This window comes from Scatophagus argus, chromosome 7, assembly GCF_020382885.2.
Source record: "Scatophagus argus isolate fScaArg1 chromosome 7, fScaArg1.pri, whole genome shotgun sequence".
NCBI classification, from domain to species: Eukaryota; Metazoa; Chordata; class Actinopteri; family Scatophagidae; genus Scatophagus; species Scatophagus argus.
Window position 1 is genome coordinate 7860537 of NC_058499.1, and position 27860 is coordinate 7888396.

The window sequence follows — 27860 nt, forward strand, 5'->3', positions numbered from 1 at the left end:
AAGTCGTTTTCCCACCCGGTAGCTAAAATCAAAACAACATCAGACATTTTTGTTTTCTTTCTTTTTTTTTTTTGTTTTTTTATTGCTGGAGCAAGAACAAACAATAATTTTCAAATATTCAAACAAAGCAATCCACTACTAAATACCAAAGACTCACAAAGCTTATTGGCATGATTGAACCCAATTCAATGTGCAGTGCTGATTGACAGAAACACCTGGGCACAATTTGAGGTTAATTACAACACAAACAGAGTGCTTACAAAACCCTCAGAGCTTCTGCAAGTGGCATGTAAACTGATGGCAGACAAACAAGACTGGTACCTGTTGGTTTTTGTTACGTTGGTGGCTGAATAATTATTATGGTGACTTTCTTGGTGCTTATATTACATAATAATGTGATTTTCAACTGTCACAAGTTATGAGGGTTTCAAACCCTAAGTGCTGTTGAGAGAAAAGTTGAACTGCTTGCACACTGTGCTACTCTGACTGCAGTCCTGGGCAGAATGTGCTCCTGATATTATATTATATTTTGGTCTCCGGCGGTGGGCTTACGTGTACCACTTTATAATAAGGCGCTCTTTATAAGGGGATTTATAAGTTTTGTAAATAATAATACTCATTTCCTAAAAAAGTCCAATAAGTTATGAGTCATTAATAAAGAGCTGGGTTTTCTTTAACAGTTGTTCATCCAAGAGGTAAGCAGTCAAAGAGTCTTTATGATTCAATGAAGACATGTTAGCTGCACTATGAGCCTTGTGCTTTGGCACAACAATTCTTGGAGCTAATGCTAATGTCAGCATGCTAACGTGCTCAAATGACAACATGTTGATGTTTGGCTGGGATTGTGTTTGCCATCTTTAGTTTGTTACCAAGCTCTCATTTGCTAATTACTTAAAGGAAAAGTAGGCCTGAGGTTAATGGGCATCTCATTTTCAGAGGTATTTGATCATAAGCTAAAATATTGGACAAATTAAAAAAAAAAAAATCATCTAATGATGATGATAAATGAAAAGTTAAGGGATCAAAGGGACCAAAGACATTAAAATCCATCCAGAGGGGGACATGAATGTGAGTACCATATTTCACAGCTTTCAATAGTTGCTGACACATTTTTACTAACTTTTCACTGAGTTTTAATTTTTTTACTGTTTGGGCATCATGACTGTCTTTGCCATATTTCATGGCACTGCATCTGATCTTTGTTGAAACTGACACCCAACACTGACACTGGCATCCCAACAGCCAAAACACCAAGTAAAAGCCTGCTCTTATTAATGAGTCGCTTACAGTTAAAGAAGTCATTACTTACTTACTTCATAAACTCTCGCTAAACAGAACATGGTAAAAATGTATGAAATTTCGCAGAGGTAAAGCACCCAACATCGTGGTAATATGGACACTGAACAGACTCATTCATGATATGGAGTCCAAATAATGACAACAATCCTAAAAGGCAGTGAGTGTGTATGACAATACAGCACAAATGCTTTGTGCTATAAACTGATAAGCTAATACAAGCAGAGCAGACATGTCAGTGTAGCTTCAAAACAATCTAACATTTGAGCATCCACCCAGCCACCTGAAACCTACAAGGACTCGATTAAATGGACTGATACTGCACAATCCGTACTATATTAAGCATTTTTCGTGTGATGCTGTCCGGAAAAAGTTATACATGAAGATATTGCCAGAAGATTCTGATGTTGGAATCCTTCATTGTTCCCTTGTCCTCATTCTGGCGTGAACTTGATGCGGGAAATACAGACTCGTTGAGAGGAAATGGAGGCACATACAGTAGCTGAGCCAAGTGATTGGCCAGGTAAGGTTTGTCAGGGGTTAGGGTCTTACGCCTGCCAATAGAGAGAGAGAGAGAGAGAGAGAGAGATTTTCAAGACTTGTTAGACAATCCATGCATCCATCATTTAAAACTACATAATTTTTCAGACTTTATTATGTGTTGGACGGGATTAGTTTCAGGGCTCAACGCTTATACTTCTCTGTGCTGTGTGTGTGTGTGTGTGTTTGCATTTGAGTCAGTTGTGCTATTGCTGACATACACCCTGCAGTCAAAGCCGGGACACTCTGCTGTGTGATTGAAAGCTGTAACTTTGTCATTTGCCCTTTACTTCATTCCCCAGTGGTCTATTTCTGATGAAGAAGCGTTGAGGTTACAAACCAGGACCGCTATTTAGGGTCCAAGCTGAGACTCGACAAACACTTTTCCATTCCTATTGTTCACGCTTTGGCTCAAGCCTCGAGGGTTTGATGTCAGAATAAATGTAACGTTTGAACACAAAGACGAAAGGCGGCTTTACTCCTGCTAATGTCAGGGGACTGCTTTGCTTAAGGATTAAAGCACATTTAAACTGTCCCTAAGGACTGTAGGGATATGTTTTAGCTCTTCACGATCAGTACTGAGTGAATAAGCCCAGTGATCGAGTTCGATTTGCAGCTTAAACAGTTAGTAATCCTTTCCAGCAGTCAGTTGTAATGTGACAATCAAGCAGCTGCACTCTGGTATGCCTAACAGCTCGCCTCACCCTGCTTGGCATTGGACAGCCCAGGTGGCACTGGGTGAACAGTGCACTGCAAAGACACGAGAGCTATCCCAGGAGTCTGGAAGGTTCTTTATACTGGGAAACAAGGTCAGGGCAAGGGTTTTTTTTTTTAAATATAAACCACAGTGCCACAGAGCTGAGCCTGTGCCCAAAAATCTCCAGCAGCAGATTTGATTTACAGTGAGTGCCTAGCCAGGCACAAGGGAAAGCTGGTGGGTTGTTGCGGTGACGAGTCCGCAGGGGGCTATAAATCAGTCAAGGCCTGCACTCCTCATCCGGAAAATGTTTTGAAGGACAGACACACTTCACCTAAACTCTGCTGATCGAGATGAATGCCGGTTTAACATGCAGTATGTGCGCCTTTCATTCGGTGGTGGAGGAGGTATTAAGGTCCTTTAATTAAGTAAAAGTAGAAATCCCATTATAAAGGTATTTAATTAAAAATAAAAGTGATTTTATGAATCTGTTTATTTGCTTTCCTGGTCCTTTATTTCCAGTCTCTATGCTAACTTAAGCTAAATAGCTGCTGGGCTTGCTTCATACTTAATGTACAGACATGTTAGTGATCTTCTCAGATGTGGTAAAGTTGAGTACAGTCCTTGAGTAAATGTACTCAGTTACATTTAAGCCCTATTTACAGTCAACTGAGAAACTCACCACCTGTGGCAAACCTGCTCTTGCCTCCAACTGCCACCTGTGAACAAGAGGAAGTGAAGGGAAACAGGGGAACATAAAGGACAATAGGATGAAAAATAAACAACAAAAAAGCATTAAATCATGTAGTCATCTGAAATCTTATTCTGGGATTAATTTGCATTTGTCCATGTGGACCGCACGATGAAGGGCTTTTGATAAATTGAAGGTAACAGGGATCCTAACAGAGGAAATCACATAAAAAGCTTCACCCGACCAAGTGAGGTGGGAGTGAGAGTGATGGAGGGATGTGATAAAAATATAACACACTATAAAAAACATGCCAGGGAAAATGTGCTCATACCCTCAAAGATGAATGTACTGCATTCTACAACATTCCCACAGATACCAGATATGGTATTTATATTCTCACGTGAAAAAAATATGAAATCAAAGATTTCATCATACGCAGCACTCACAGACATAACCACATGCAATCCTCCATCATGTTCTCACTCTAATGCAACTGCTATCGTGGCATTAAAAAGCTGTGCACAGTGCAGCCAAAACATCCTGTGACAATATCACATTTATGCACAAAAGTAATCCATATTCCCAATGAGCAAACACATCAGAGCCGAGAAATACTGTTAGCTTCTGTTCTCAACGACAGCGTGAGAACCACTAAGAGCGTATACATAATATACTGTACAAAGTGCATGTTACGGGTAAGGACAGGTAAGCCTTCATCACATCAATCATAAGTCATTTCATTTCAGTTAAGGCAAATCAAAGATTGGGATTCAAAATACTGTACATCCCACTTTTAGCAAGAGATAATGATCATATTCAGACTTATGTGTTAGGGACTGTGTGTCACCTGCATGCGGCCAAACATTTTATGACCTGTTGATGATGTAGCTTTGATGTAACTTTTTGACAAGAAATCTCACAAGGAAGGAATGATGCATAAAAAATATCAAAGAAACCCTTCTCTGCTTTCCCAAAACATTTAGACTACTCTCTCTTAAGTAAAGTCCAAATAATTCATCACCTTACCCTTTTCTCAACCCTGACCCCCTTTAATAATTTATGTACAGTCCCTTAGTGACAAATCATGCACACAAATTGTACCTTTTGATCTGACCGCACTGAAAAGCAAACAACCCTGGTGTGTTGCCAGATTGGACTGACAAAAAGGAGCTCTATCAAACCTGAACTGCTATAAACTAAACATTTGAGTTTTCAGTGGGTCTGAACTCAGAGCCCTGACAATCAGGGGAGGGAGAGATTTACTGCAATACAGCAAAACATTTCATCAGTGGCAAGTCACCCAGATGGAAAAAAAAATATCTCAAATAAAACAACCCACTCAGAGCAAATTGCCCAAATAAAGAAGAAATAACTGAAATAGCAGAAAACTGATCAATCTGGCAACACTGACCCCAAACATATGTGTGTTGAAACGGCATGAAAACAGTGTTAGCATCACAAAGATCAGTCACTCTGTGCTGGCAGAACATGCATTTAACAATGTGGCCACAGGTCTGCAGATTACCTCTTTCACCTGTCTATTAGGTAGACTGAATGAAACAAACAGACAGGACCATGTCACTATAAACTCTAAAACATTTATGCCTCCCCACCCGCACAGTAGACGTATGTGTGTGTGTGTGTGTGTGTGTGTGTGTGTGTGTGTGTGTGTGTTACCTTGGCAGGTGCAGAGCCCTTCTTTGTTTCCCACATGCCACGCTTGTTGCCGATGTCACCTGGTTTCACATCCTGTCACAAATAAGACCAATCAGGTACCTCTCAGCTTCAATAAGCCATGGAAGAAGGAGATCTTTTACTTGAGGAAAAGCACCAGCAAAACTGTGTATAAATACTACGAGGAAAAGTCCTGCATTTAAACTTTTACAGGAATAGTGTGATGAAAAGTGTAAAAGTATTAGCAGCAAGGTTACAGCTGGTAAAGGTGGAGCTAATTTAACGAGTAGGTAAATGTAGTAAAAATTACCGTATTTCTGTCCCTCCCTCCTCCCTGAATAGTAGTGTACCAGTACCAGTATAAAGTGGCATAAAATGGAAATACTTCAGGAAAGTTAAAGTTCCTAAGAACTGTACACATAGCACAGTACTTGAGTGAGTGCACTTAGTTGCATTTACCAACCTAAATTTCGGTGCCTGTGGGAAGTCTAATGGAAAATGTCACATCTTTGGATCCACTGGTTAAATCTGAAGCATTTTTTTAAGCTTAATGTGTGTGTTATTTATGTAAAATAGTTATTTAACTAGTCACTGAAGCTGTTAAATAAATGTAGTTGAGAAAAAAACAGTACAGCTTTCCTCCGAAATATAGTAAAGGGGATGTATGTACTTCACATCAAAAGGCAATACTTGAGTTAAGTGCAAATACCTCATAATTATACTGGTACTTAGCTGAAGCATATGTCCTTAGTTACTTTATACCCTTTAGTGTTGATCATGCTCCTGAGTATTAGTGGTAGTAATGGTGAAATGTGTGCATAATGGTACCTTTACCAGTTTGAAGAGTGGACAGCAGGAAAAGTTTGAGGGAGGAAAGCTGAGAAACGGAGTGCAAGGGGAAACAGAGGCAGCAGATGATTAAAATCACAGTAAAACGTACAAAAGAGAATACAGAGGTTTAGGGACAGAAACATGCAGTCGACTGCTGTGCAGCTTCTTCCCATCAGGGGGAGGTGTTGCAGTGCAAGTAAGAGTAAGACGGATTGATACTAAAGATATCTCACTCATAAATTTCATGTTGGGACAATGTCACACGTCAGCCAGCTATGCTACTGCATGGGGACATAGTGTAATGTCTCCAGAAGACCTGTTTAGATGAGCAGCTGGTGTCCTACTTTAAGAAAAGGACACACTGTCTTACGAGTACCCGGTTACAAGTGACCCCACTTGTGCCATAACAAATGAACAAAAATCATCATTCATTGTCTACTCGCTGGTTGTTTTGACATTGTTGTTAAATGGACAATAACAATAGTAACAATGATGATGATGATATCTGTGAGTGACAAATGTGAAGGGACACGGCCTTTGGCCTGAAGGAGACTTGAAGGAGATTTGAAATATGTGTGAGCCAAATAAAAAAAAACAAAAACCCTTAGACAACTGTTTGAAAGCAGAGTCTGCATTACAGGCTGTAATATAATCTTGAAGGAGGCCGAAGCGCCTGGTGTATCGAGGGGCGTACAAACGGCTGTGCGAGGAGGCACGTTGGCATTTGACCTCCTCACACATGACTGCTGCTCACTGCTTTGTGGTTTGCGTGCTGACAGCAACTATGGGAATAATATCCTTATTCCACCCAGTGATTTTGCACAGGTTCAGGATTGACTACACATGTTTATAATAAATTTCCTCATCATGTAAAGAATAACAGGAGGTTTTTGAGGGACTTGCAGATGTTGTTTGGTAAGTTATCCATGTGGTGTCACTAGACTCCAGACAGCAACTTTGTCAAGCCTTGGAGCTCAGATATAACGACTGCAGCCAACAAAAGACTGGCAGGTCGATGTGCAAATGTGCACATTGTCGTGTGCAGGATATCAAGGGATTACTATTAAAGTATCACTGGTGTTTGCTTTACAACAGTGTGTATGTGTGTGATTAAGACGGGCATTTATCAGGCCTTACTGCTGGCTTTTTTGCTGCTGCTGCCGCTGGTGCAGGTGATGGTGCAGGTGTGGCTGTCTTCTCCGCCTCTGCAGGCTTTGCCATCCAGCTGTTGACACGTCCAGCCACACCTCCTTTGATACCAGCAACATCCTGGGAAAAAAGACAAAGACACTCGATCACAGTTGAGTCAGTATCTGTCTGTGTCCTTCCCTCCCTTCTCTCTTCCCCTCACCTTGTTGACAGGGGCTGGACTTTCAGAGGAGCTGCCGATGTTGCCTTTCTCCCACATGCTCTTGATGCTCCGTGTGCCTCCTGTAGGAATATCTGCCAGTGGAGATTTGGGGGATTTGGCTTCTTTGTTTCCCTGTGGAAACAGAGGATGGATTTAACGGGAAAAACTGTGCTTCATTGACCAAGGATTTGTGGTGGAAAGTAACAAAGTGCTGTTATTTCTTTCTACTTCTATGCCACTACATTTTAGAGGCAAATGTTTATTTGTGTTTATCAAATATATTTTCTCAAATACAAATGCACTGTTTTTTGGCTTTTTTGGCTTTGTAACTCCATTCTGTCTTGTCATGTTAAAGATTTATATGAGCTGGTTTCGATTCCATCAGAGAAACCTTCCCCCCCCACCAAACTTCTCAGATGATTTGAATAGATGCTTGAGGCACAAAGAGGCAAAATTATTCAGTATTTAACGAGAAAATAAAGATTCAGTCCAGTGTCCAAAAAAGGTAAAAATCTGTTTTTTTTCTTTTTTACATTAATCATTTCACCTCAGATTTGTCTTAAAAATAACAAAGTAATTCTACACCAACCAATTACAACAGTAAAATTTACTGATGCATGAATTGAATAATATTCAAAAAATATCAGCTCCATTTTGTGTTTTTTGCTGGAAAAATTATACTTTTACTTTTGAAACTTACTTTCAAACATATTTAAGTACATTTTTTTCTGATAATACATTAATTTATTTGCTTTTACTAATGTGGAATACTGAATTCAGAACTTGTGGCGTGTTTACTTCGTTACTTGGTACTTTTACTTAAATGGTTTGAGTACTTTGTCCCCCACTGCTAAGCATAGTACAGAATGTTGCTGAGTCTCACCTGGATGGCAGAGGTGTACTGGTCCATTCTGTTGCTTATCTTGGAGACAATTGGAGTGTGAGACATTCTGGACGCGGTGCTGTGTGGACAAACAACACATGGGACAATAGCAAGCTCACCAGTATGAGAAAGCGCAGGTTACTCATTTTATTTTAATTGTTTTACTTAGCTTTTATGGCTCACCTTTTCTGGGCTGATTTGCTTAAGAATTCTGCCTTCTCCCCGATCTGTAGAGAACAGCATTGTGTAAAGTCATGAACTAGTCTGTCATTGACATGCACAGATCAGTTTGGACACGGTCAAGCTGTCCTGTCTTCCTTTTTTAGTGCCCTAGATGACCCCGCTGAGGGACAGACCAGTCCGTCCCTGGGGAGGTCTCTCCGTACTTGGACACTGTGTTGGTCGCTGCCTTAGTGATTGAACGGTACAGTCTGGCTGTCAGTGAGCCAGGATATATTCAAACACACACACACACACACACACACACACTCACACTGAGCACTGCTGTTCAAGATGAATTATACCTCCCATGTACGAGCAGAGTACACACAATTCTCAACATTCCTCCAAAAATACTCCGGCAAGAAAATTGCCCAGTCATGGTCCTTTCGACAATAGCCATATTTGAGTACAGCACAGATTGTACTTTAGCTGACAGTATAACAGTAAAATCAGAGGAATGGAAAACAGAAAATGACATGGGAACAGCAAAACAAACGATCACAATAAGCCACACAATATGCCATGAGGCATGAATAATAATAATATCTGTTTTGCAGTCACACAGTTGGAGATAACAAATAAAAGCAGATCTGTGGTTACATCTGTCCAGTCTTACATCTGTCCATAAAATATGAATTTATAGCCAGTTGGCTTAGTTTAGCATAAAAACTGAAAACAAGGGGGAAGCATCTAGCAAGGATCTGCCCAAAGGTAGCAACATCCACCTCCAAGAACCTCTGGAGATCACTAACATGTAATATGTTGCTTGTTTGGTTCACTATTTCTTGGCACAGTAACTTCCGTGAGTCTGGCCCTGTTTGCCTGGAAACCTCATGGTGACAACAAGACTGAAAGGACATGAGAGGTGGTGGTGGGTGGCTTTTGTTTCATAGCCAGGATAGCTGTTTCTTCCATTTTCATCTTTTAGGCCAAGATAAGCTAACTGTAGGGCTGTAGAGCATATCTTTGTTCGTCTCCTCTGTGGCAGCCCTTTCTATGCACAGCATATCATCAACAGTTTTCATGTGAAGTTTCTTCATTTTTATTATTGCAACTATTGACACTAAGATGTCAAAACCTGAGCACATAAATCCTAATTTGTCTGTAAGTAAGTACACTATGTAGACAAAAGCATTGGGACACCTGACCATTACACTAACAGGGACTTTAATAACATCCCATTCTAAATACACAGACGGCTTTGCAGCTTCCACTCTTCTCCAGGCTTTCCACAAAATATTGGAGTGTTTCTGTAGGAATTTTTGCCCATTCATGCAGCAGAGCATTTGTGAAGTCAGACACTGATGGAGGAAAAGGTCACAGTCTCTGTTCTAGTTCATCCCAAAGGTGTTTGATGGGGTTGAGGTCAGGACTCTGTGTGGGCCAGTCACACCAGACTCATCCAGCCATGTCTTTATGGAGCTTTGCTTTGTGCACTGGGGCACAATCATGCTGGAATAGAAAAGGGCCTTCCCCAAACTGTTGCCACAAAGTTGGAAGCATAGCAAAATGTCTTGGTATGCTGAACCATTAAGATTTAGAAAAACAGCCCCATCCCATTACCTTTGTCTATATAGTGTGAAAGACAGTCAAAGACAGTGCGCATGCGTCGATACGTGTGCAGCCTGTTACAGACGCTCCCGATCTTTCTCACTGTTTTCTACTATTTTATTAATTTTTTCGCGACTCCTTTTACTTTCTTTTACTCTGGACTACACTGTTTTACTATCTACCACACACCAGGAAAGTTGTGTGTCTTTTTGGTGTTTTGTTCGTCGCTGAGCTACACTTTTCGGAGCGGCGATGAAACTCCTCGCTGCCCGCATTGTTTACACTCGGGATCAGCTGATGGACCTGAAGCCGGCCATCGCTCCAGGGAAAACACCGAGAGAAATCCCTGCTGAATGCTGGATTAAAACGCACAGGGGATGCAGGGGAAATAAAAAGTTACGGAGGAAGAGGGAAGCTTTGAAACAGCGGAGGCTTATGACTAGAAAGTTTAAGCCGTGTCTCCCCTCTATCGTCATGGGAAATGTGAGGTCACTCGGGAATAAGATGGACGAGCTGACGGCATTGTCGCAGAGTCAGAGGGAATACCGGGAGTGCAGTTTGATGTGCTTTACGGAGACATGGCTGCACCAGGACATACCCGACGACAATGTGACGGTAACGGGCTTCCATACGGTCCGTGCGGACAGAGACTGCGCTACCAGCGGTAAGCACAAAGGGGGAGGGCTTGCCGTGCTCGTTAACAACCGGTGGTGTAATCCAGCTCACATCACGGTGAAGGAGCGCATCTGCAGCCCGGATGTGGAACTTTGTGCCGTTGGACTACGTCCATATTACCTGCCCAGGGAGTTTTCACATGTTGTCATGGTAACTGTTTATGTTCCCCCCTCTGCAAACCCCAGCAGGACATGTGACACTATTCACTCTGCAATAGCCCGGATACAGACTCAGCACCCGAGTGCATTCATTGCAATCTCGGGTGATTTCAACCATACTAACCTAGACAAAACACTCCCCACTTTCACTCAGTTTGTGAACTGTCCTACCAGAGAGGGAAGAACAATTGATCTGCTGTATGCAAATGCAAAGGACTGTTACAGCTCTTCCCCCCTCCCCCCACTAGGCAGGTCAGATCACAACCTGATCCACCTCTCCCCCTGCTATGTGCCTCTCGTAAAGCGTCTGCCCGCAACTTCAAGGACTGTGAGGAGATGGACAGATGAGGCGAATGAGACACTCCAGGGCTGTTTTGAGGTGACAGACTGGCAGGCACTCTGTGAGCCCCACGGCCAGGACATTGATGGGCTCACGGAGTGCATCACTGCCTACATAAACTTCTGTGTGGACACCATTGTCCCAACCAAAACTGTAAAGTGTTACCCCAACAACAAGCCGTGGGTAACCAAGGACATCAAAGCCATCCTCAATGACAAGAAGAGGGCTTTCAGAGCAGGCAATAGGGAGGAGGTGAGAGCTATCCAGCGCACCCTGAGATCAAAGATCAGGGAGGCAAAGGAGAGGTACCGGAGGAAGCTGGAGTGGAAACTCCAGCAGAACAACACGAGAGAGGTGTGGAGTGGCATGAGGACCATCACAGGTTACGGGCCAAACAGAGGAGGAGTTGATGGCGGTGTGGAACGGGCGAACGAGTTGAATCAGTTTTTTAACAGATTCGACACAGGGACCCCAATTCACACTTCAAACGACTCCTCAGCAGTACGGCTGCAGCAACCGGCCACTCCAGCCTCTCTCCCTCCACCCACATTCCATCTGGATGGCCTCGCTCACACCTCGTCCCCAGAAGCCTGGGTGGACCACTCTCACCTGGGTACCACAAGCACTCCTCCCCCACCCATCACCCCAACGATGACCTTCACAGCTGACCAGGTGAGAAGACAGCTGCAGAGACTCCGTGCAGGCAAAGCTGCAGGCCCAGATGGTGTGAGCCCCAGGGTCCTGAAAGCCTGTGCCCCCCAGCTAAGCGGAGTACTTCATCATGTCTTCAACCTGAGTCTGAGTCTTCAGAGGGTCCCCGTGGTGTGGAAGACGTCATGCCTCGTTCCTGTCCCGAAGACGCCGCGTCCCAGCGACCCCAAGGACTACAGGCCTGTGGCCCTGACGTCACACATCATGAAGACCCTGGAAAGACTCGTCCTGGAGCAGCTCAGGCCCATGGTCCAACCGCTTCAGGACCCCCTTCAGTTCGCCTACCAGCCCCGCCTTGGAGTGGACGATGCCATCATCTACCTGCTGAACAGAGTCTACACTCACCTGGACAAGCCGGCAAGCACTGTGAGAATCACGTTCTTCGATTTCTCGAGTGCGTTTGACACCATCAGGCCGGCTCTGCTGGCTGAGAAGCTGACAGCGATGCAGGTGGATGCCCCACTGGTGTCCTGGATCGCAGACTATCTGACGGGCAGACCGCAGTACGTACGCCTGAAGTGCTGCCTGTCAGATGAAGTGATCAGCAACACCGGGGCTCCACAGGGGACTGTCCTCTCTCCCTTCCTCTTCACTATTTACACCACAGACTTTACGCACTGCACAGAGTCCTGCCATCTTCAGAAATTTTCTGATGACTCTGCAGTGGTTGGGTGTATTACTGGGGGGGATGAGAGAGAGTACAGGACGGTAGTGGACAACTTTGTCACATGGAGCGGGAAAAACCACCTACAGCTCAATGTGACAAAGACCAAAGAACTGGTGGTGGACCTGAGGAGGACTAAGGCTCCAGTGACCCCTATCAACATCAAAGGGGACACTGTGGAGGTGGTGGAACAGTACAAGTACTTGGGGGTGTACTTAGACCACAAACTGGACTGGTGCAAGAATGTGGACATGGTCTACAGAAAGGGCCAGAGTCGCCTCTACTTTCTGAGACGGCTGAGGTCCTTCAACATCTGCAGGACGATGCTGAGGATGTTCTATGAGTCGGTGGTGTCCAGTGCCATCACATATGCTGTTGCCTGCTGGGGCAGCTGCCTGAGGGTGAGGGACACCAACAGACTCAATAGAATCATCAAGAAGGCCAGCCATGTTGTGGGAGAGGAACTGGACTCTCTGACAGTGGTGTCTGAGAGGAGGATGTTGTCCAAAATAAGAACTATACTGGATTTTCCCTCTCACCCTCTCCACAATGTGCTGATCGGCTACAGGAGCTCGTTCAGCAACAGACTCATACTCCCACGATGCACCACAGAGCGACACAGGAAATCATTCCTGCCTGTCGCCATCAAACTGTTAAACTCAGCACTGTGATGGACACACTCACTGTATATAGACAATGTACATATTGGCTTTTTACACATGCACATACCTGTATTTTAAATTTTCTTAAAAATTTGAATACAGTTTTTTGTAAATACCTGTACTTTGAGATTTTAGTTTTGTTTATCCTATCTTTATTAAGTTTATCCTATTTTTTATACTCTGCACTTTTCTCTTTTCTTGGTCGGGAATACTGCATGTGCAATGTCTGTAAAAACAAGAATTTCCCTCCAGGGATTAATAAAGGAATTCTGATTCTGATTCTGAAGCCTTAGAACAAGTCAAAAATGTTTGAACCTCCACTCCAAAACTCACCTTTGAGGATCCTTTGGGACTGATGGCAAAGACAGGCTTGGTAGACTCTTCTGCCTTCTGTTTCTTCTTCTCTGCAGCCTCCGCCCTCCTTTTCTCTATCTCCTCCTTCATCCTCTTCCTCTCCTCCTGTTATAAACACCACAGTTTTGCTGAAACACTTGACTGTACAGGTTGAATCTTTCTGTCCAGTCTACGAAACCTAACCAAATCAAACCATCCATCCATCCATCCTAACCTGTTCTTTGGCTTTCTTGTCCTCCAGCTCCTGCTTCTTCTGCATCTCCTCCTCCTCCATGATCTTCCTCCTCTCCTCTCTCTTCCTCTTCAGCTCCTCCAGCTCCGCCTCTGCGCCCTGCTGCTTCTGCTTGATCTTCTCCAGCTCCTCGCTTTCCGCATCGTTTCGTCGGCGCTTCAGCTCCTGCAGCTTACGCTCGGCCTCCTGACGCTCCACGTCGTCTGCCTTGCTGACATTGTCCCTGTTCACAAAGACACACAGTTATTTAGTGGTCAGTGCACAAATATGCAAACTCACATGTTCCTGTTGCTGAGTTGAGAGTGATTAAACGTCAACATGGGAGGACAATGAATATCTGCAATTTAATGGCAAACCATACAATACTTGTTGAGATATTTCAGCCTGAACAAAAGTGGCAAAGTGACTGAGTGAGCTGGCCCTTGGCATGACTAAAAAATACATTTGAATTACAAAACCCGCCTCTTATTATAAATTATAACTCTTTGAGGGGATTGTATTTATTATTATAAAGGAAAAAGAGTTTGAAGTTCTGAGTTCAAAACTTCAGTCATGCTGTTGTACCCGAGTCAAAGGTCCAACTTTACCTCGATGTCTTCTCTGTTTTTCTAAGTTTATTTTCAGCGAGGGCTCCGTTCTGACTGGTTGGTTCATTCTTGCAAAAACAGGGAAAGAGTTAGACATAAAAACGCTGTTCTGACTTTTTCTTTCTATATCAGAGAAATATGTATTCAGTATAATGGAATGGCAATCAATTTGGTTTTACCTTTTCCTTAAAGCCAAATCTCTTTGGCCTCTCCTCCTGCACAAAGAAGACAGAAACAGAAGAAAATTATTGAAATAATGAAAACAGCAGTCTCATTCCCATAATGTTGGAAACAACCAAAGCCTGTGGTTTCTGGCAGTAAAGTCATTGTAATGGCAATATGATTTAACAAACTAAATATTTTAAAATCATTTCATTTGCATTGATGAGATGTTTAAAGAGAAAAGTGACTGTTTATGAAATCATTTTTGTGCTGCACACATTTTTAGTATAAGGGTAAATACCTATGCTTGATTTTGCAGTAATCTGAGATTAGATTCAGTGCTAAGCAAAGTAAGCCGACCCAACCCTGATAATCAACATGTTTATTTGAATTTTCCAGGATTGTTAGTGAAAAGACCAAATCACATCAATACCTCCTCTTTCTTCTTCTTCTCCTCCATCGCTTTCTTTTTGCGCTTCTCTTCCTCCTCTTTATTCTTCTTCTCCTCAGCCTGCTTTTTTCGCTTTTCCTCCTCTTCTTTCTTCTTTTCTTCCATTTCCTTTTTCCGTCTCTCCTCCTCCTCTTTCTTCTGCTTCTCTTCCAGCTCTTTCTTCTTTTGCTTTTCCTCCTCCTCTTTTTTCTTCTTCTCTTCCATTTCTTTGCGCTGTTTTTCTTTCTCTTCCTTCCTCTTCTTTTCTGCCTCCATTTTGTTTTTCTCCTCTTCCTCTTTCTTTTTTTTCTCTTCTATTTCCATTTTGTGCTTTTCCTCTTCTTCTTTCCTCATTTTTTCCTCCATCTCTTTTTTCTGTTTTTCTTCCTGCTCTTTTCTCAGCCTTTCTTCCATGTCCTGTCTTTGTTTTTCCTCCTCTTCCTTCTTCTTCCTTTCCTCCTGCTCTCTCAGCTGTCTATCTTCTTCCTCTTTCTTGAGCTTTTCCTCCATTTCCCTTTTTTGCTTTTCTTCCTCCTGTATCCTCAGCTTTTCCTCCATTTCCCTTTTTTGCTTTTCTTCCTCTTCTAGCCGCAGCTTTTCTTCCCTTTCCTTTTGCTGTCTCTCCTCTTCTTCTTTCCTCTTCTGCTCTTCTTCCTCCTTGTCAGCATCTGGAACTTCTTCCTCTTCAGGGCCTTTCGTTCCTAAATCAGGCTGTTCCGCCTCTCTTTCTGTTGCTGCAGCCTTCTCCTCAGTCTCCTCCTATAAAATAAGTTACATTTGTTTTGTGTCTGGTCATATACAAACAAAATTAATTTAGCATAAAATCTAAAATAAGTACCTCGTTTGTTGTGCTTGCTGTTCTTGATTCCTCAACAGATCCCTGTTGGGAAAAAACAAACCTATGCTGTGACAGAATAATCTCACTTTTACGCTATGAGTAAATTCAGACCTATTCTGCTTTACCTTCTCATCTCCCTTCTTGTCCTCCTCCTCTTTCTTCCAAGAGTTAGCATCAGCCTCTGCTACCTCTTCTTGGGATGGTATCTTCTCCTCTTCCTCTGTACCTCCCTGTCTGTTGCTGCTAATGGAAGACTGCTCTTCCAGTGTGCCATTGGTGGTGTCAAGCTCCTTCTGCCTCTCCATGGCCTCCTTCACTCTCCTCTGCCTGCGCTCCTCCCTCTTGGCCAGACGCTCAAGCAAAGCCTGGTCATCATCAGCACAGGCTGTGGTGGAGGACTCGGTCTCCGTCACACTATGAAGTACATAAAATCAATCTGAGATTCGTATCGAGCCAAAGTCGAAACTCCAAATGCCGGCTGAAATTCAGTGTTTTGTCTGATCAAGTGTGATGAACCTGCACACTTGAGTTGAGAACAAAATGCCTTCAAACACATTTGAAAATTTATTTCTCCAGCTGTTTAACTGACTTCACTGCTGTCTCCAAGAAATTTATAGCGATTCATCCTTCGCTAAATTCCATCCCTTGAACGCAGATTGGCCAGTCATGGCATCAGAAAGGTCCTACAAGGGTGTGACTTGGACTTTCACAGAACAGTTTCAGATTTTTTTCATTTTCAAGCTGGTTTTGTGGATTTACAGACAGTCATGGCTAAACATTGAGCCTGGTGCATGCGTAATACCAACTGATTGACTTAAATCATCATGGGGTAAGTTTCTACTATCAGTGGCGCTAACAAGCCTTACCAGTTAGCTAAGCTGTGTGGCTGGTTGGGAGATAACAGCTGTGGTTTAACAGTTTGAAGTCACTTTTTGGTTTTTCCAAACATTAGATAATATTTCTTCAGCGAGTGCATAATCTGTTTAAGCTACAGTTTCATGGTCAATAAATAAACTTACATCATAAAATTAAAGGGAAGTTTTATTGTAAAATGGCATGGTTTACTTTTAGTACTTAACAAGTCAACAGGCAAACAGCCACAGTAAACTTTCAGGATCTTTTTCTGTCCTGGAAGTCCTGAACATACCTGGGGATAATCAAGTACTCAGAGTGGCCTATTGCAAATCCACCCTGCTTAGTGGCAGAAAAGTCCACCTGGCAACACCTCTCCACTGTCCAACAAATTGCATGAGGGCTCAGCTCTTTTGTTTCTGTTTCTTGTCTGTTTCTCTGCTTGCTACACTGGGTTCAAAACTTTTTGTTCACATTGTACCTGTTAGTGTTGATCACATCTGTGGTCCCAGACTCATCTGCCTCCTTCATCTTCTTCCTCTCCTCTCTTGCTCGTCTCCTTCGTTCTCGAGCTTCCTCCTCCTCATCATCGTTGGTGTAACCCGTACTAAAATAACACACATACAGATATACAATGCATATGTTTGCATTTTTACATGATTCCTATTCCTATTCAAACTGAAATTCCACCATGGGTTATTGAAATTCAGCCATCACTTATAATTTTGTTATAGCAATATATTTAGTTTTTGAGGTCATAATAATGAATGGTAGCTGATAAAACTGACTAATACAAGCAAGTAGCAAAACCAAAATAGATACCTATTTGGTAAAGAACAAATGTAATTTTATTACCTTACTGTGGTGATGAGTTTGTGATTAATTAATTTGACGGATTTTAAGAGGACTGAAGAGTTGAAAGTCTCCAATATTTCATGTGAAAAAACAAAACAAACCTGTGTGTAAAGGAAGTATCTGCTGGTCCCCACAATAAATCACAGCTAATTTCATGAGACATGATGGAAAAGGAAGATGCCACAACAGAGGGAACACAGACTCAGAAATAACAAGAAACACACACTCTACATGTGTCTGAGATTTAAGTGTCACATTGAAAGAGCTGAGGTCCAGAAGGAATGAAGAAGGGAGGGACCCCCCTGTGGCAACATATTAAATCAGACACAGAGACAACAGTGGCAAAAAAAAATGGCGAGAAAAGAGGAAGAAATAAAGTTGAGGACGAAATCATAAACTTTAGACTAAAAAACAATCCTCCTGTCCTTCCCATCACACTCACATCCAGCCACTGACCTTCAGCTGACCATGAGTGCACCCAAAGTAGGTTTTTTCTTTAGCATGCCAAGCTGCGTCTCCTCAGGTATCACCGGATTTTATGAGTTAAGGAGAGACCTGGAAATGGTTTGTTGGTGGAGCATGGGTATTATTCACTTTCGCTCTTCCTGAATCCACAACCCAATGTTTTACAGATGTTGTGAGAGGAAAAGGTGATGGGAACCACAAGATTCATTCCTCTCTCAAATCCAACAAATCCAAAGGTTCCTGCAAATGGTAATTCAATTCGATATTACTCCACCCAAAGCTAGAGGCCTGCTGTGAGAGTGCTGTCAAAATGTTGCAGTCACTTTTCCAGATGACCAACACAGAGGGACGTGAAACATAATCAACGGGGTGAAACATGATGAGCGTTTCATGGCTAACAGGAGAAAGTGTGTGAGAAGAAGGAAAAGAAAGTCAAACTAGGCTGTCTTGTGCTGAAACAAAAGAGGCAGTCAAGGCATTCCAGCATCTGCAGCTTTTCCTCGAGCTGCAGAGAGGAGGCTGAGGCCGAGCAGGCTTTGGGTTGGCACACTGCTGGCAGGGCTGGCTGTAAGGCTGTGAGAAAAATGTTAGGAACGCCTTTTTATCACTGGGCCTCCGATAGGCCATCAGATATGGCCAAATATTGTGCATGGTCATGGCCAGATTTCACCAATAATCTTTAAAAGGTAAAACTGACCGAAACACCAAACCTACTGTGTGTTATTCTGTCCCTCAGTAATTTCCAACACCCCTACTCAGTCTGTGGCACTTCAGTCCCAAGCACATTCATTCCCACTGAAGTAAATCTCACAAAAATGGTTGTAAATATATAGTTTTATTTTTTAATTTACTGAAAGGCCAAATGATTTCCCTGTAGTTTTTAACAAACATCACTCAAACAGGAATGAAGACACCCAGGGTACTGGGGACCCTTTTCAGCTATTGATGAATACACTGAACAGTGAGTAATTACAGCAGTAGGACTGTGTTTGTGGGATTTAATAAAAAAAACACACTACATGTTCACTGTAATGAAGGGCCAGGAGCTCAGGATGCCTCAAGCTTTGCCAGCACAGATGATACTTAGAAGGATCAATTTATTGGTACTTTCTGTGTTTTCATAGACTCCTTCTCCTCAACTGTTGAATTGAATTGATGAGGTTTGGTGCAGAAATGATCAAATCCAGTTCATGTTTTTTCTTTGACCAGTCTTCAGTGTTTAATGTCTGTAAGCTGTAAGTACAAAAAAAGAAAGAAAAAAAATTCCTAATGTTTGATGTTGATTTTTAAGTTTTAAGTTTATATCACTATATTTTCTTTCTTGTTCTTATGATGAAATAGGATAAGATACAAGTTAAAAAGTCAAACCTGCATGTTTACACTCATGGGTGAACATTTTACAACTAGCGTGGATAGCCTTTAGCTAGGTAGCCTTTAACCGGCGTCATTGAGACTTGGTTAATCCTGATCCCCTCTTTGCATGGCTCTGAATATAACATTGTGATGAATAACCCTTTATGGGTGCTGTAATATTTATCTGAGCACAAACAAAGAGGAAGGGAGGGAGACGACAGAGCGAGAGACAAATCCAAACAACAGCACAGCCGACTGATTCCATAATGAGTAAAAATAAGACGTGGAGATCATTAAGACATCATTGCCTGAACATCATCCAAGTCCTGTCTGTGCCACTTGTACAGGCACTCACTACTCCCCCATGCAAAAAGACATACACCTGTACAAGTGCTCAGTAAGCCTTCATGACTGAGTGTCTGTCTCCAAGACTTTGCATGAAAAGATTAAAGGAAAGACATCTTGAACACCTCTAAAATGGTTGATGTTCGTCCTTAGTGAAAACTGACTTTTCCACAATGCACAGAAGGCTTATGGATTTGCCTCCCCTTTGAGCAGATGATGTCTAATGATGTCTAATAATACTGTACATATGATTTATAAAAGTGGCTAAATATTTTTCCCTGCTGAACAAATACACTGAAGCAGAAGGTTCACTCACTTGTTAGCCTCGAGGCGCATCTGCTCTCTCCTCTGCCTCCTCAGCTCCATGCGGCGGTCAAAGTCATCATCCATGATGCCCCAAAGATTTTCCTCACTTTCTCACTGAAAGACAGAATTGTGATATCACATCATGTGTGGTAAATTTACTACAGTCAATCGGCCAATCGGTCATTTATCAGTTGGTTTACCTTGGACTGCATACTTGACCCTCAGTGTTTGATGGGGAGAAAATAAATCTTCTGAACGATGCGTTATATGGAACATTGTTCAGAGTACAGTGGCATCTGAAAACTATAGGATGAATCTTGTTTCATCATCACGGTAATTCCCCAGCTTTGTTAGGTTTCATACTAAGTAACAAACCCCCACTGAGAAGATGAAAACACGTTAAATTCATTTAAAATAAAGGTAATTTATAAATGAGCTCCAACATCAAAGTCTAAGGGACCATCCAAAACCACTTCCTGCCATGGATTGAAACATAGGGACCTGCAGTGCCCTGTTGGTTTACAGTACCTTAGCAGTAGCTGAAGTTTAGTCCATGAACAGCAGTGTCTCTCCTGTCTTCATATATCAGCTTCCACAGTCTGGTTTATATCTCAGCCCTTCTGCAGCGCAAAGAATTCCTGCTTGTTCTTTCAGCAACTTTAACTACCAGAAAAGGCAAAGCCTGCCTCTCTGCTCCCCTCTCCTTCTCTCTCTCGGCCTCCCTCCTCCTCAGCCTGACTCCTGCTCACTTTCCCCTCCCTGATCTCTGACTTCAGAAACTCTCAGACTGATTCCCTCAGCTCGTCGTCTTTCATCCTGCTTTCTTTCTGTATGTCTTGGTGTGCTGCAGCTCCTGTCAAATTTGTAATTTAATTTATTCAGGGTTCCCTTCTTAATTAGATAGATTCCCCTGTTGATTTGAATTTTGTCTGGACACTGTACTGTTTTTGCATTTGGGGTCTCTTGCTGATGTTGGGTTTTTATCACAAAATGTTTGCAAGGAGGAGGAGGAGGAGGGATGATGACATAAATGTAGCCTGAAAGACACCAGAAAAGTCTTTAGTAAACTGCAGAGACTGAAGCTGGATGGCAGAATTTGAGACAATAGGGGAATCCAGGGGAGTCTTTTGAAAAAAACAAAAAAAACCCCCAAAAAACCAAAAACAAAATTGATTGTCTGTTTTCACATGCAAACATGTGTCACTTTAACAACTTCTTTTCTTTGACCTTTAAATTTAAACTTAACTGTTTGTTGTGAATATAAGTGTGTATTCAAAAATGTTTTCTTAATCAATAAGCAGTGCCTGTTAAAACAGCATCTAGCATCCTCTCCTGAGGGGAAATGGAGGCCCATACATCAACCGGGCAGGTCAATATGCAGGACAGCTTTATTTGAATTGTAGATGGTGGACAGATGTAATACCTCTGCCTATCTCTCTATCTCTGCTCATCAGTGAACCCTTGAAATCCAACTGCTCTTGTTTAGTGAAGGCCCACTGAAATTCTCATCCCCCTGACATGTCATCAGGCATGACAAACTGTGAACACAAAATTCATTGAGGATTTAAATGATGATGAATTGGTCATCATTAAACTGTATTTTTTGCTTGCACTGATTGGTGTAATTTCACAAAGCTTATCAGCTTATGAGAAACCACAGAAACTCGTGCCAAGACACCATCTGCAATCTTCTTCTGGCTTTATCACGAAATCAGAAACAATCTCGAGTGTTCATGGATGAAAGCTTTGGATAATATGAGTGTAAACCACGTAGGCTGAAGAATTAATTAATACATTCATCTGTGGCCTTTAAAGCATTTTAAGAAGCAACAATTCCCAATTACTGACAATTAAAAACCTTTATTAAATCATCTTTCTTCCTAAACGGGTCACTTACCAGCTGCATAATTAGCAGCTGCAATCAACAATCTTTTGACCACCTGTCTGCAAGAAAGCCTGCCAGTAACTCCAGCCAGCAGATTTCAGTGCAGTGTGAAAGCACAGATGAACTCTGAACTCACTTCTGCCCCATTCAGAGGATTAAAACATTTAAGCTCAGTAAATCTAGTGAAAATAAATCTCATGTATCCCTTTTGAATGCTTTTGATTTGAGTTTGGGACAAGACATCAGGTTTGCATTGTAAAAAACAAAAGACTGTGTGTGATTAATGCAACACCCACTGCAATTCAGTCCATGAGACACATACGTCCATCACAGTGATGTGGCATAGGACACACAGGAGGTATTCCAGCTATGTGATCTCTGGTCTCCTGTATGTGCAGCCAGTATCGGTCACTGTCATAACAAGGGCACCTTGTGTGTGACAGACATGCATGTATGAAATCATAATCACCGCAAACAGTTCATTTTGTTATTGTCTTTGGCAGGCTCATCATGACCATCAACATTATGGATAATCTTATTTGAGTAGTCATTTTGCTCATCACCTGCATTTCTTGCAGCTCACAGCTCACAGACATGTCAAAGTCGTAATCCAGGCCTGTTTGGATTGGCCCAAGTGCACCAAGTCTAAAAACTCCCCCTCCCTAGAAGCTAGAGGTGAAAAATGCCTTTCTACACCTCACTTTGGTCACCAGTGTGGATGAACACATGGAGTACAGATATGCTGAGAATTGCTCATGGCAGCTGCCCCACCAGTCATCAGACAGGTGATTTGTATGGATTAGAGGTGTAATGTACACATCTAAATGTGAAGTCCCATCCATTTTCTATACCGCTTATCCGTCAGGGTCGCGGGGGAGCTGGAGCCTATCCCAGCTGACTACGGGCAAAAGGCAGGGTATACCCTGGACTGGTCGCCAGTCAATCGCAGGGCCAACACACAAAGACAGACAACCACACACACACCTAGGGGCAATGTAGAGTAGCCAATTAACCTAATGTGCATGTGTTTGGTATTGTGGGAGGAAGCCGGAGTACCCGGAGAAAACCCACGCAGGCACAGGGAGAACATGCAAACTCCACATAGAAGGGCCCAGACCGGGATTCGAACCTCTTGCTATGAGGCGACAGTGCTAACCACTGCACCACCGTGCCGCCCAATGCAAAGTCCCCCTTATATGAAAGCACTGATCACACTGGCATTTCAGTAGACAGAAAAGTCTGCCTGTACCTACTCATGGCACTGAAACAATCCACCAAAACTAAAGAAACTCTTAAACTGCAAGAGATTCTTTAATCTCCTCTTTAATGTTTTATGTGTGGACAACTTGTTGGTGGCTGTTACAGTACTTCTGTCATGAGATGCAGTCAGAGCTCACAAATCATTCCCACATGATGGTTGCGCAGGGTATTTTCTGATTCATACATCTGTAACTGGTTTCTCACATCTGGGTGAGCTTTCCCTTTTGTTTCTCTCTGCCTCTGCACTCTGCTCTCATGCAAATGGAAACTTGTGAGTGGCTTACTGATGGCCAAGTGCTGCCCCCTAACACCCACCAAGCTCTGCTCGTGAATATTTATAGATGTTTGCAACAAATCGGTTGTCACAAAAGGAGACTGGCAGTGTCAAGGAAACATCATCTGCATCTAGTTGCCTGGCACCAACATGATAGCGATATAGACTGGGAAAAAATGATTCTAACAATTCAAATGTCCAAGTAAAATTTACATTCAGGTACACAAAGACACTGTGGCAAAATATGAATTCAGTTCTTCACACTTCACCATTCAGGGTTGTCAAAAGGTTTAAAACTGATGTTATCGGACACCCTCATTAGGTATGCCTTTAACTGACGTCACTGAGAAATAGTTAATCCTAATCCCTCTCTCTTTGCATGGCTCTGAATATAACATTGTAGTCAGGACCGACTTTAAGTGTTTCTCTTTTTGTTTGCAATCATTCTGCAGTCATTTTACATGGAGATTCGACTGGGACACCAGGAAGGAGCTGCACAGTACAGAAGGGACCTCCTGTGCTTCCAGATTTCTGGTCTATGTAGAGAAAGAGAAAGCTGAATATATGATATGTTATTAGACTGATGTCCAAAAATAAAAACAGCTCAAACATTGGCAGTTACTAATTGATTTACGAAATGCACTTTTAATATACCGACTGAAGTCAAATAGGTGACCTATTAAATGTGATTAATGGATTGGGTTAATGTATAATGGCTGAAGTATCCAGTGCTGAAGTTTTATCCCAATGTGTGCGTCCTTTGTTTCTAACACCAGCTAATTCAGCCTGAGAATTCTTTAAGTGTTTCTTTAATCTCAATCGAGCTTTTGGTATGAAATATAAAAGTTAAAAGACTTCCACTAAAAGCACCATAATTACATCAGTTGCATAGTCCCTCTTTGTGTCCCTATTCATCCTAGCACTGTACACACCATGTGCTATCTGTTTGTTTCTCTGGCTTCATTCTGGTTTGATGATGGTGTCTTCACAGAGAGTGTATTAGTGTATTAATGAGACATCAAAAGGAAGCAGAGGAAAGTATTACGTGTGATCAAAGACTGCTTCAAAAGCCTGATTTAGATTTGGTTTGGCATGTTACACCTCGAGCAGGCCTCAGGTCTTCAATCAGAGGAGCCACATGCAGGCAGCTGGATGCCGTAACCAGCTCCCTCTCTCTCACTTACTTGTCATCACTCCAAAACAATTTGTGGGTGTAGCAGAAAGGAAACCTGAAAATAAAACATTAAACTGTGCTAAGCTGGCACGGTTCTAAAGCAGTTACAGCTTAGATGACATTTTTACACCCACCGTCTTGTTAGATCTGTGACCACGCAAATTCTGACATAAATCTTCTCCCCACATATCCTTGTTGGAGTTTTATTTGTTGGCGTTCTTTCACATTAGCCTGCTGCTCAGTCAGAATTTTAAACCAGCATTTCACTAGCTGCCTGGGGCCAATGTGTTGATTTAAATCGCTATCATTGAATTTATTGTCCCTACTGTTTTCACATTTCCACTATTACTTCTAGTAGACTTAAAAGGCTTTTTGGCCTTTATTTGAAGTTCTGAGCATGCTGAGCTGCATGGCTGTGTAAGTTGTACATAGCAAGTGTATCATGAATAGTGATTCATCTAAGCATCTGCACATCTTCTGAGTTTTGAAGTGTTTATTTACTAATTAGTGGTAAAGGTTGGTAACTGAGGAATTAAAAGAGATCCATTTGTTACTCTCACTGAAAGTTTGCGCTAAATAACATTATCACTTAAATATACAAAATATAGGTCCTCAGATAACGCTACAGTTTAAAATCAGACAAGGTTCTCGTTAAAAGATAAAGAAAGTGCTTCAGCGTGCTTATAGAATAAACAGTTGCCTGAGAGGTGTTTGCAATCAATCAAGAAGCCACAGCTGCTAACTCCACATGACCAAACATGGTCACGTATGAAAAAGTCCCTGACCAGGGCACAAATTCCACACAGTTTACAAGCCACAGCACACTGCAGCGGTGACCTTTTTCTGCTTTACCGCCAAAATGTTTGTGTACTCTTTGTAGTTGAAAAGGAGTGTGTGTTGTTTTGTGGCCAACAACCGTCGACTGGTAAAGTGCAGATGTGTAAGCATCTTATCATCTTTACGCAGAGTTAAGAGGCTCTGCTGGATGCTCACACAGGCTTTTCAGCTGCCCTCTCAGTGCTCTGCAGCTCAGCTTTGTTTTAATAAGCCAAAGGACACAAGAAGTCCATTACTGATGAACAGGAATGCCTTTAAAAAAAAGAGGAAACTGTTGCTTGCTTGTGCGTGACGACAACAGCAAGCCTGAGTGATCATCGAAACCGGTATAAAACGCCTGGTGACACAAGAGGCTGAACTGATCAAAATCCACAACTAAGTTAAGGTTTCCTCCTCAACTGGGCACTCATTGGAAATAGATGCAGCTGTGTGCACTCCCAGCTCTGCATCCCATCAGATGAGATGGTGCACTCGGCCTCCTTTTAAGGAAGTACACAGGCAGTGTAAGTTGTAGTGTCCTAGCTTGGCAAAGTGCAAAGCCGTGGACAGTGAGCATGGTTTATTCTAGGAAATACCTGCTGCTACACAAAGTGGCAATCCAAGAATAACTTATTTCCATTATGATTTCCGTTCATCACCTTTCCATAATGCAGCTGGGAAAGAATGAGTGGAAGGTCGTGGGTTGCTGTGACTACGGCTGATTTCAAAATATTAGATGCTGCAAACAACTGGATGGTATTTGTTTAATCAATAAAATCTTGTCATTCTGAATCACTCCAGTTTTGATGTAGAGAACGTTACTTCTCCTTGAGTAATTTTTAATACAGTCACTGGCGGACTGATTGCAGATGGGCAACTCCATTAATGTCCCTACCCTTCCTTTAATTTGTTCATGTGGAAAACCATTTCCTCTCCCATTAAGAGAGTCCCACCTGTGCAGCCAGGAGCACAGACAGTCTCAAATCACAAGAGGCACGACGACGTTAGCAGCTGAATCTCACCTGTATCTGATTCTCAAACTCTTTTTCATGACGACTTTTGAACTCAAGCGGTTTAAAAGGTCCACTGTGCTCACACGTATGTTCACAAATCAGATCATATCTCACTCTTTCTTGTCACAGGCACCACTGGTGTTTGAATCAGGCAAATTTCATTTCATTCAGCTTTTTTTTCCTTAAATTGTGAATGTAGGTCATCAAAACAATTTATTAAATACAAATCTGTGAAGTCTTGCTGTTGCTTATCAATAGCCTTTACACTTGCAACATTTTACTGTATATATGCAGCTTTTCATTCTCATGATGCAACATAATCCTGATTTCAGTAAACAACAGGGGGAGAGGATGTTCCCCAAACCCAAACACAATTCCAGTCTCCAGAGAGATGAGTCCATGGTCATAACCTCACACGCTCAAAACCACATGCGGTTGTATCCTTTATCTTCAATACCATCTAAGGAATAGAAGTCTGACTTGGCATGTCAACAACGGCAAACAGCTTTTTCACAGCCAGACGTCTGCTCAGTGTATGAGCGACAGAAACTAAAGTCAAATTACAGTATTCAGTATTGTGGTGGACACGTTACGAGATGGAAAATGATGAATTTGGAAGTTTGAAGGCAATGATCTGCTGAAGCCTACAGCAACGGATGAGCATGTTTCAGCTTAAACTGAATTAACTGAATTTCTTTCAATAAAAACTCTTTAAGTGAGATTCATCAGAGGTATATGAATAAATCAACCGTATCTGTATTAATTCAGATAATCTCACCACTGAGGTGTCTGCATAATATGTAACATAATTTCTACCAACAGGTAAGTTATAGTCTTGAGATATCAGAGCATCTCTTCTTAATTTAAGCAGCGAACTGTAAGTCTTGTTAATGAGTCTTGTACATACCTTGTCATGACATCAAATGATGATGTATGGAAAAACAACTTCAGCGATCGTCAGTGCGGGTAATTCTCTGCTAATTATACCATGTAAATCACTCTAAATGCTAAAAACCCAACAAACTCTTCTATCTGCCAGTTATAAGATAGAGTTAATGATCATCACACTTACCAGGCTGAGACACCAAAGTGACTTTACTTGCTGGAAATCAGCAGAGGCAGAGCAACCAGAAGTTTATATGCACAGCATGCATTGTACAGCCCCGCCTGCTGAAGCTGCAAATCTGTGAAATTCACACAGGACTGATGTGTGTTTCAACTGTAAGGCCACTGATTCCTCTAGTTTTTGCATGAATAATTTTGTATGGGATTAATTAGCTCTTGGTAATATCAAAAAAAGATGATCTTATCTGATGCAGGTATGTTAGGACAGTAAAAGAGTCTGCATGGTATTACTGCTGCCAAATATCTGGGAATATGAATCATGTTGGTCATCGTGCCCATTTAAGAGTAATTCCATCCAATTAGAGTGTTTCTCCCTGGCTTAGCCACACTGGTTTGGACAAATTACAGAAATGGTTGAGAAATGACCTGCCACTCCTCTGAATCTCTCAGACTCAGTTGTTTGTTGTTTCCATTGGACTAAAGCCAACCAGAATCCAAATTGCAGGCATAGCTTTACTCCCCAAACTGCATTGTTGTTTGTTTTCTAATTTGTTTCTGTTGCTTCATCACAAAATTTATATCTAACTTTATGCCAGTGTGGCCTCTGACACGCCTTCCTGTGGCAAAAAACCATCTGATTAAATGAAT

The 27860-nt window shown here is 42.1% G+C and overlaps 1 protein-coding gene and 1 long non-coding RNA gene across 8 annotated transcripts; one reads left to right on the forward strand and one right to left on the reverse strand.

Annotated features, from left to right (window-relative positions):
* Positions 1 to 46: 46 nt before the first annotated feature.
* Positions 47 to 27351, reverse strand: LOC124061487 (caldesmon-like). 7 transcript variants are annotated; one of them, XR_006843759.1, is made up of 19 exons: positions 20254 to 20828; positions 19736 to 19839; positions 16883 to 17008; positions 15675 to 15963; positions 15550 to 15591; positions 14715 to 15470; positions 14299 to 14334; positions 14120 to 14187; positions 13515 to 13755; positions 13280 to 13405; positions 8147 to 8190; positions 7964 to 8042; positions 7081 to 7212; positions 6867 to 6998; positions 5733 to 5775; positions 4902 to 4973; positions 4750 to 4774; positions 3216 to 3252; positions 47 to 1850 (listed from the first exon to the last, which is right to left on the reverse strand). XR_006843759.1 is itself a non-coding variant. In XM_046393349.1 (17 exons), the coding sequence occupies exons 2-17, from the start codon at positions 19807 to 19809 to the stop codon at positions 1837 to 1839; spliced, it is 2268 nt and encodes a 755-aa protein (XP_046249305.1). In that variant the 5' UTR covers positions 19810 to 19839; positions 27220 to 27351; the 3' UTR covers positions 47 to 1836. The 7 variants fall into 7 exon arrangements, 4 of the variants coding, with proteins under 4 accessions (XP_046249305.1, XP_046249307.1, XP_046249306.1 ...); XR_006843760.1 differs by lacking the exon at positions 4750 to 4774; XR_006843758.1 differs by lacking the exon at positions 5733 to 5775 and having other exon boundaries at positions 20254 to 20826.
* LOC124061497 lies at positions 7959 to 15853 on the forward strand. Its single transcript, XR_006843762.1, has 3 exons — positions 7959 to 8100; positions 8290 to 8387; positions 15716 to 15853. It is a non-coding gene; the product is annotated as an uncharacterized LOC124061497 (long non-coding RNA).
* Positions 27352 to 27860: the final 509 nt, after the last annotated feature.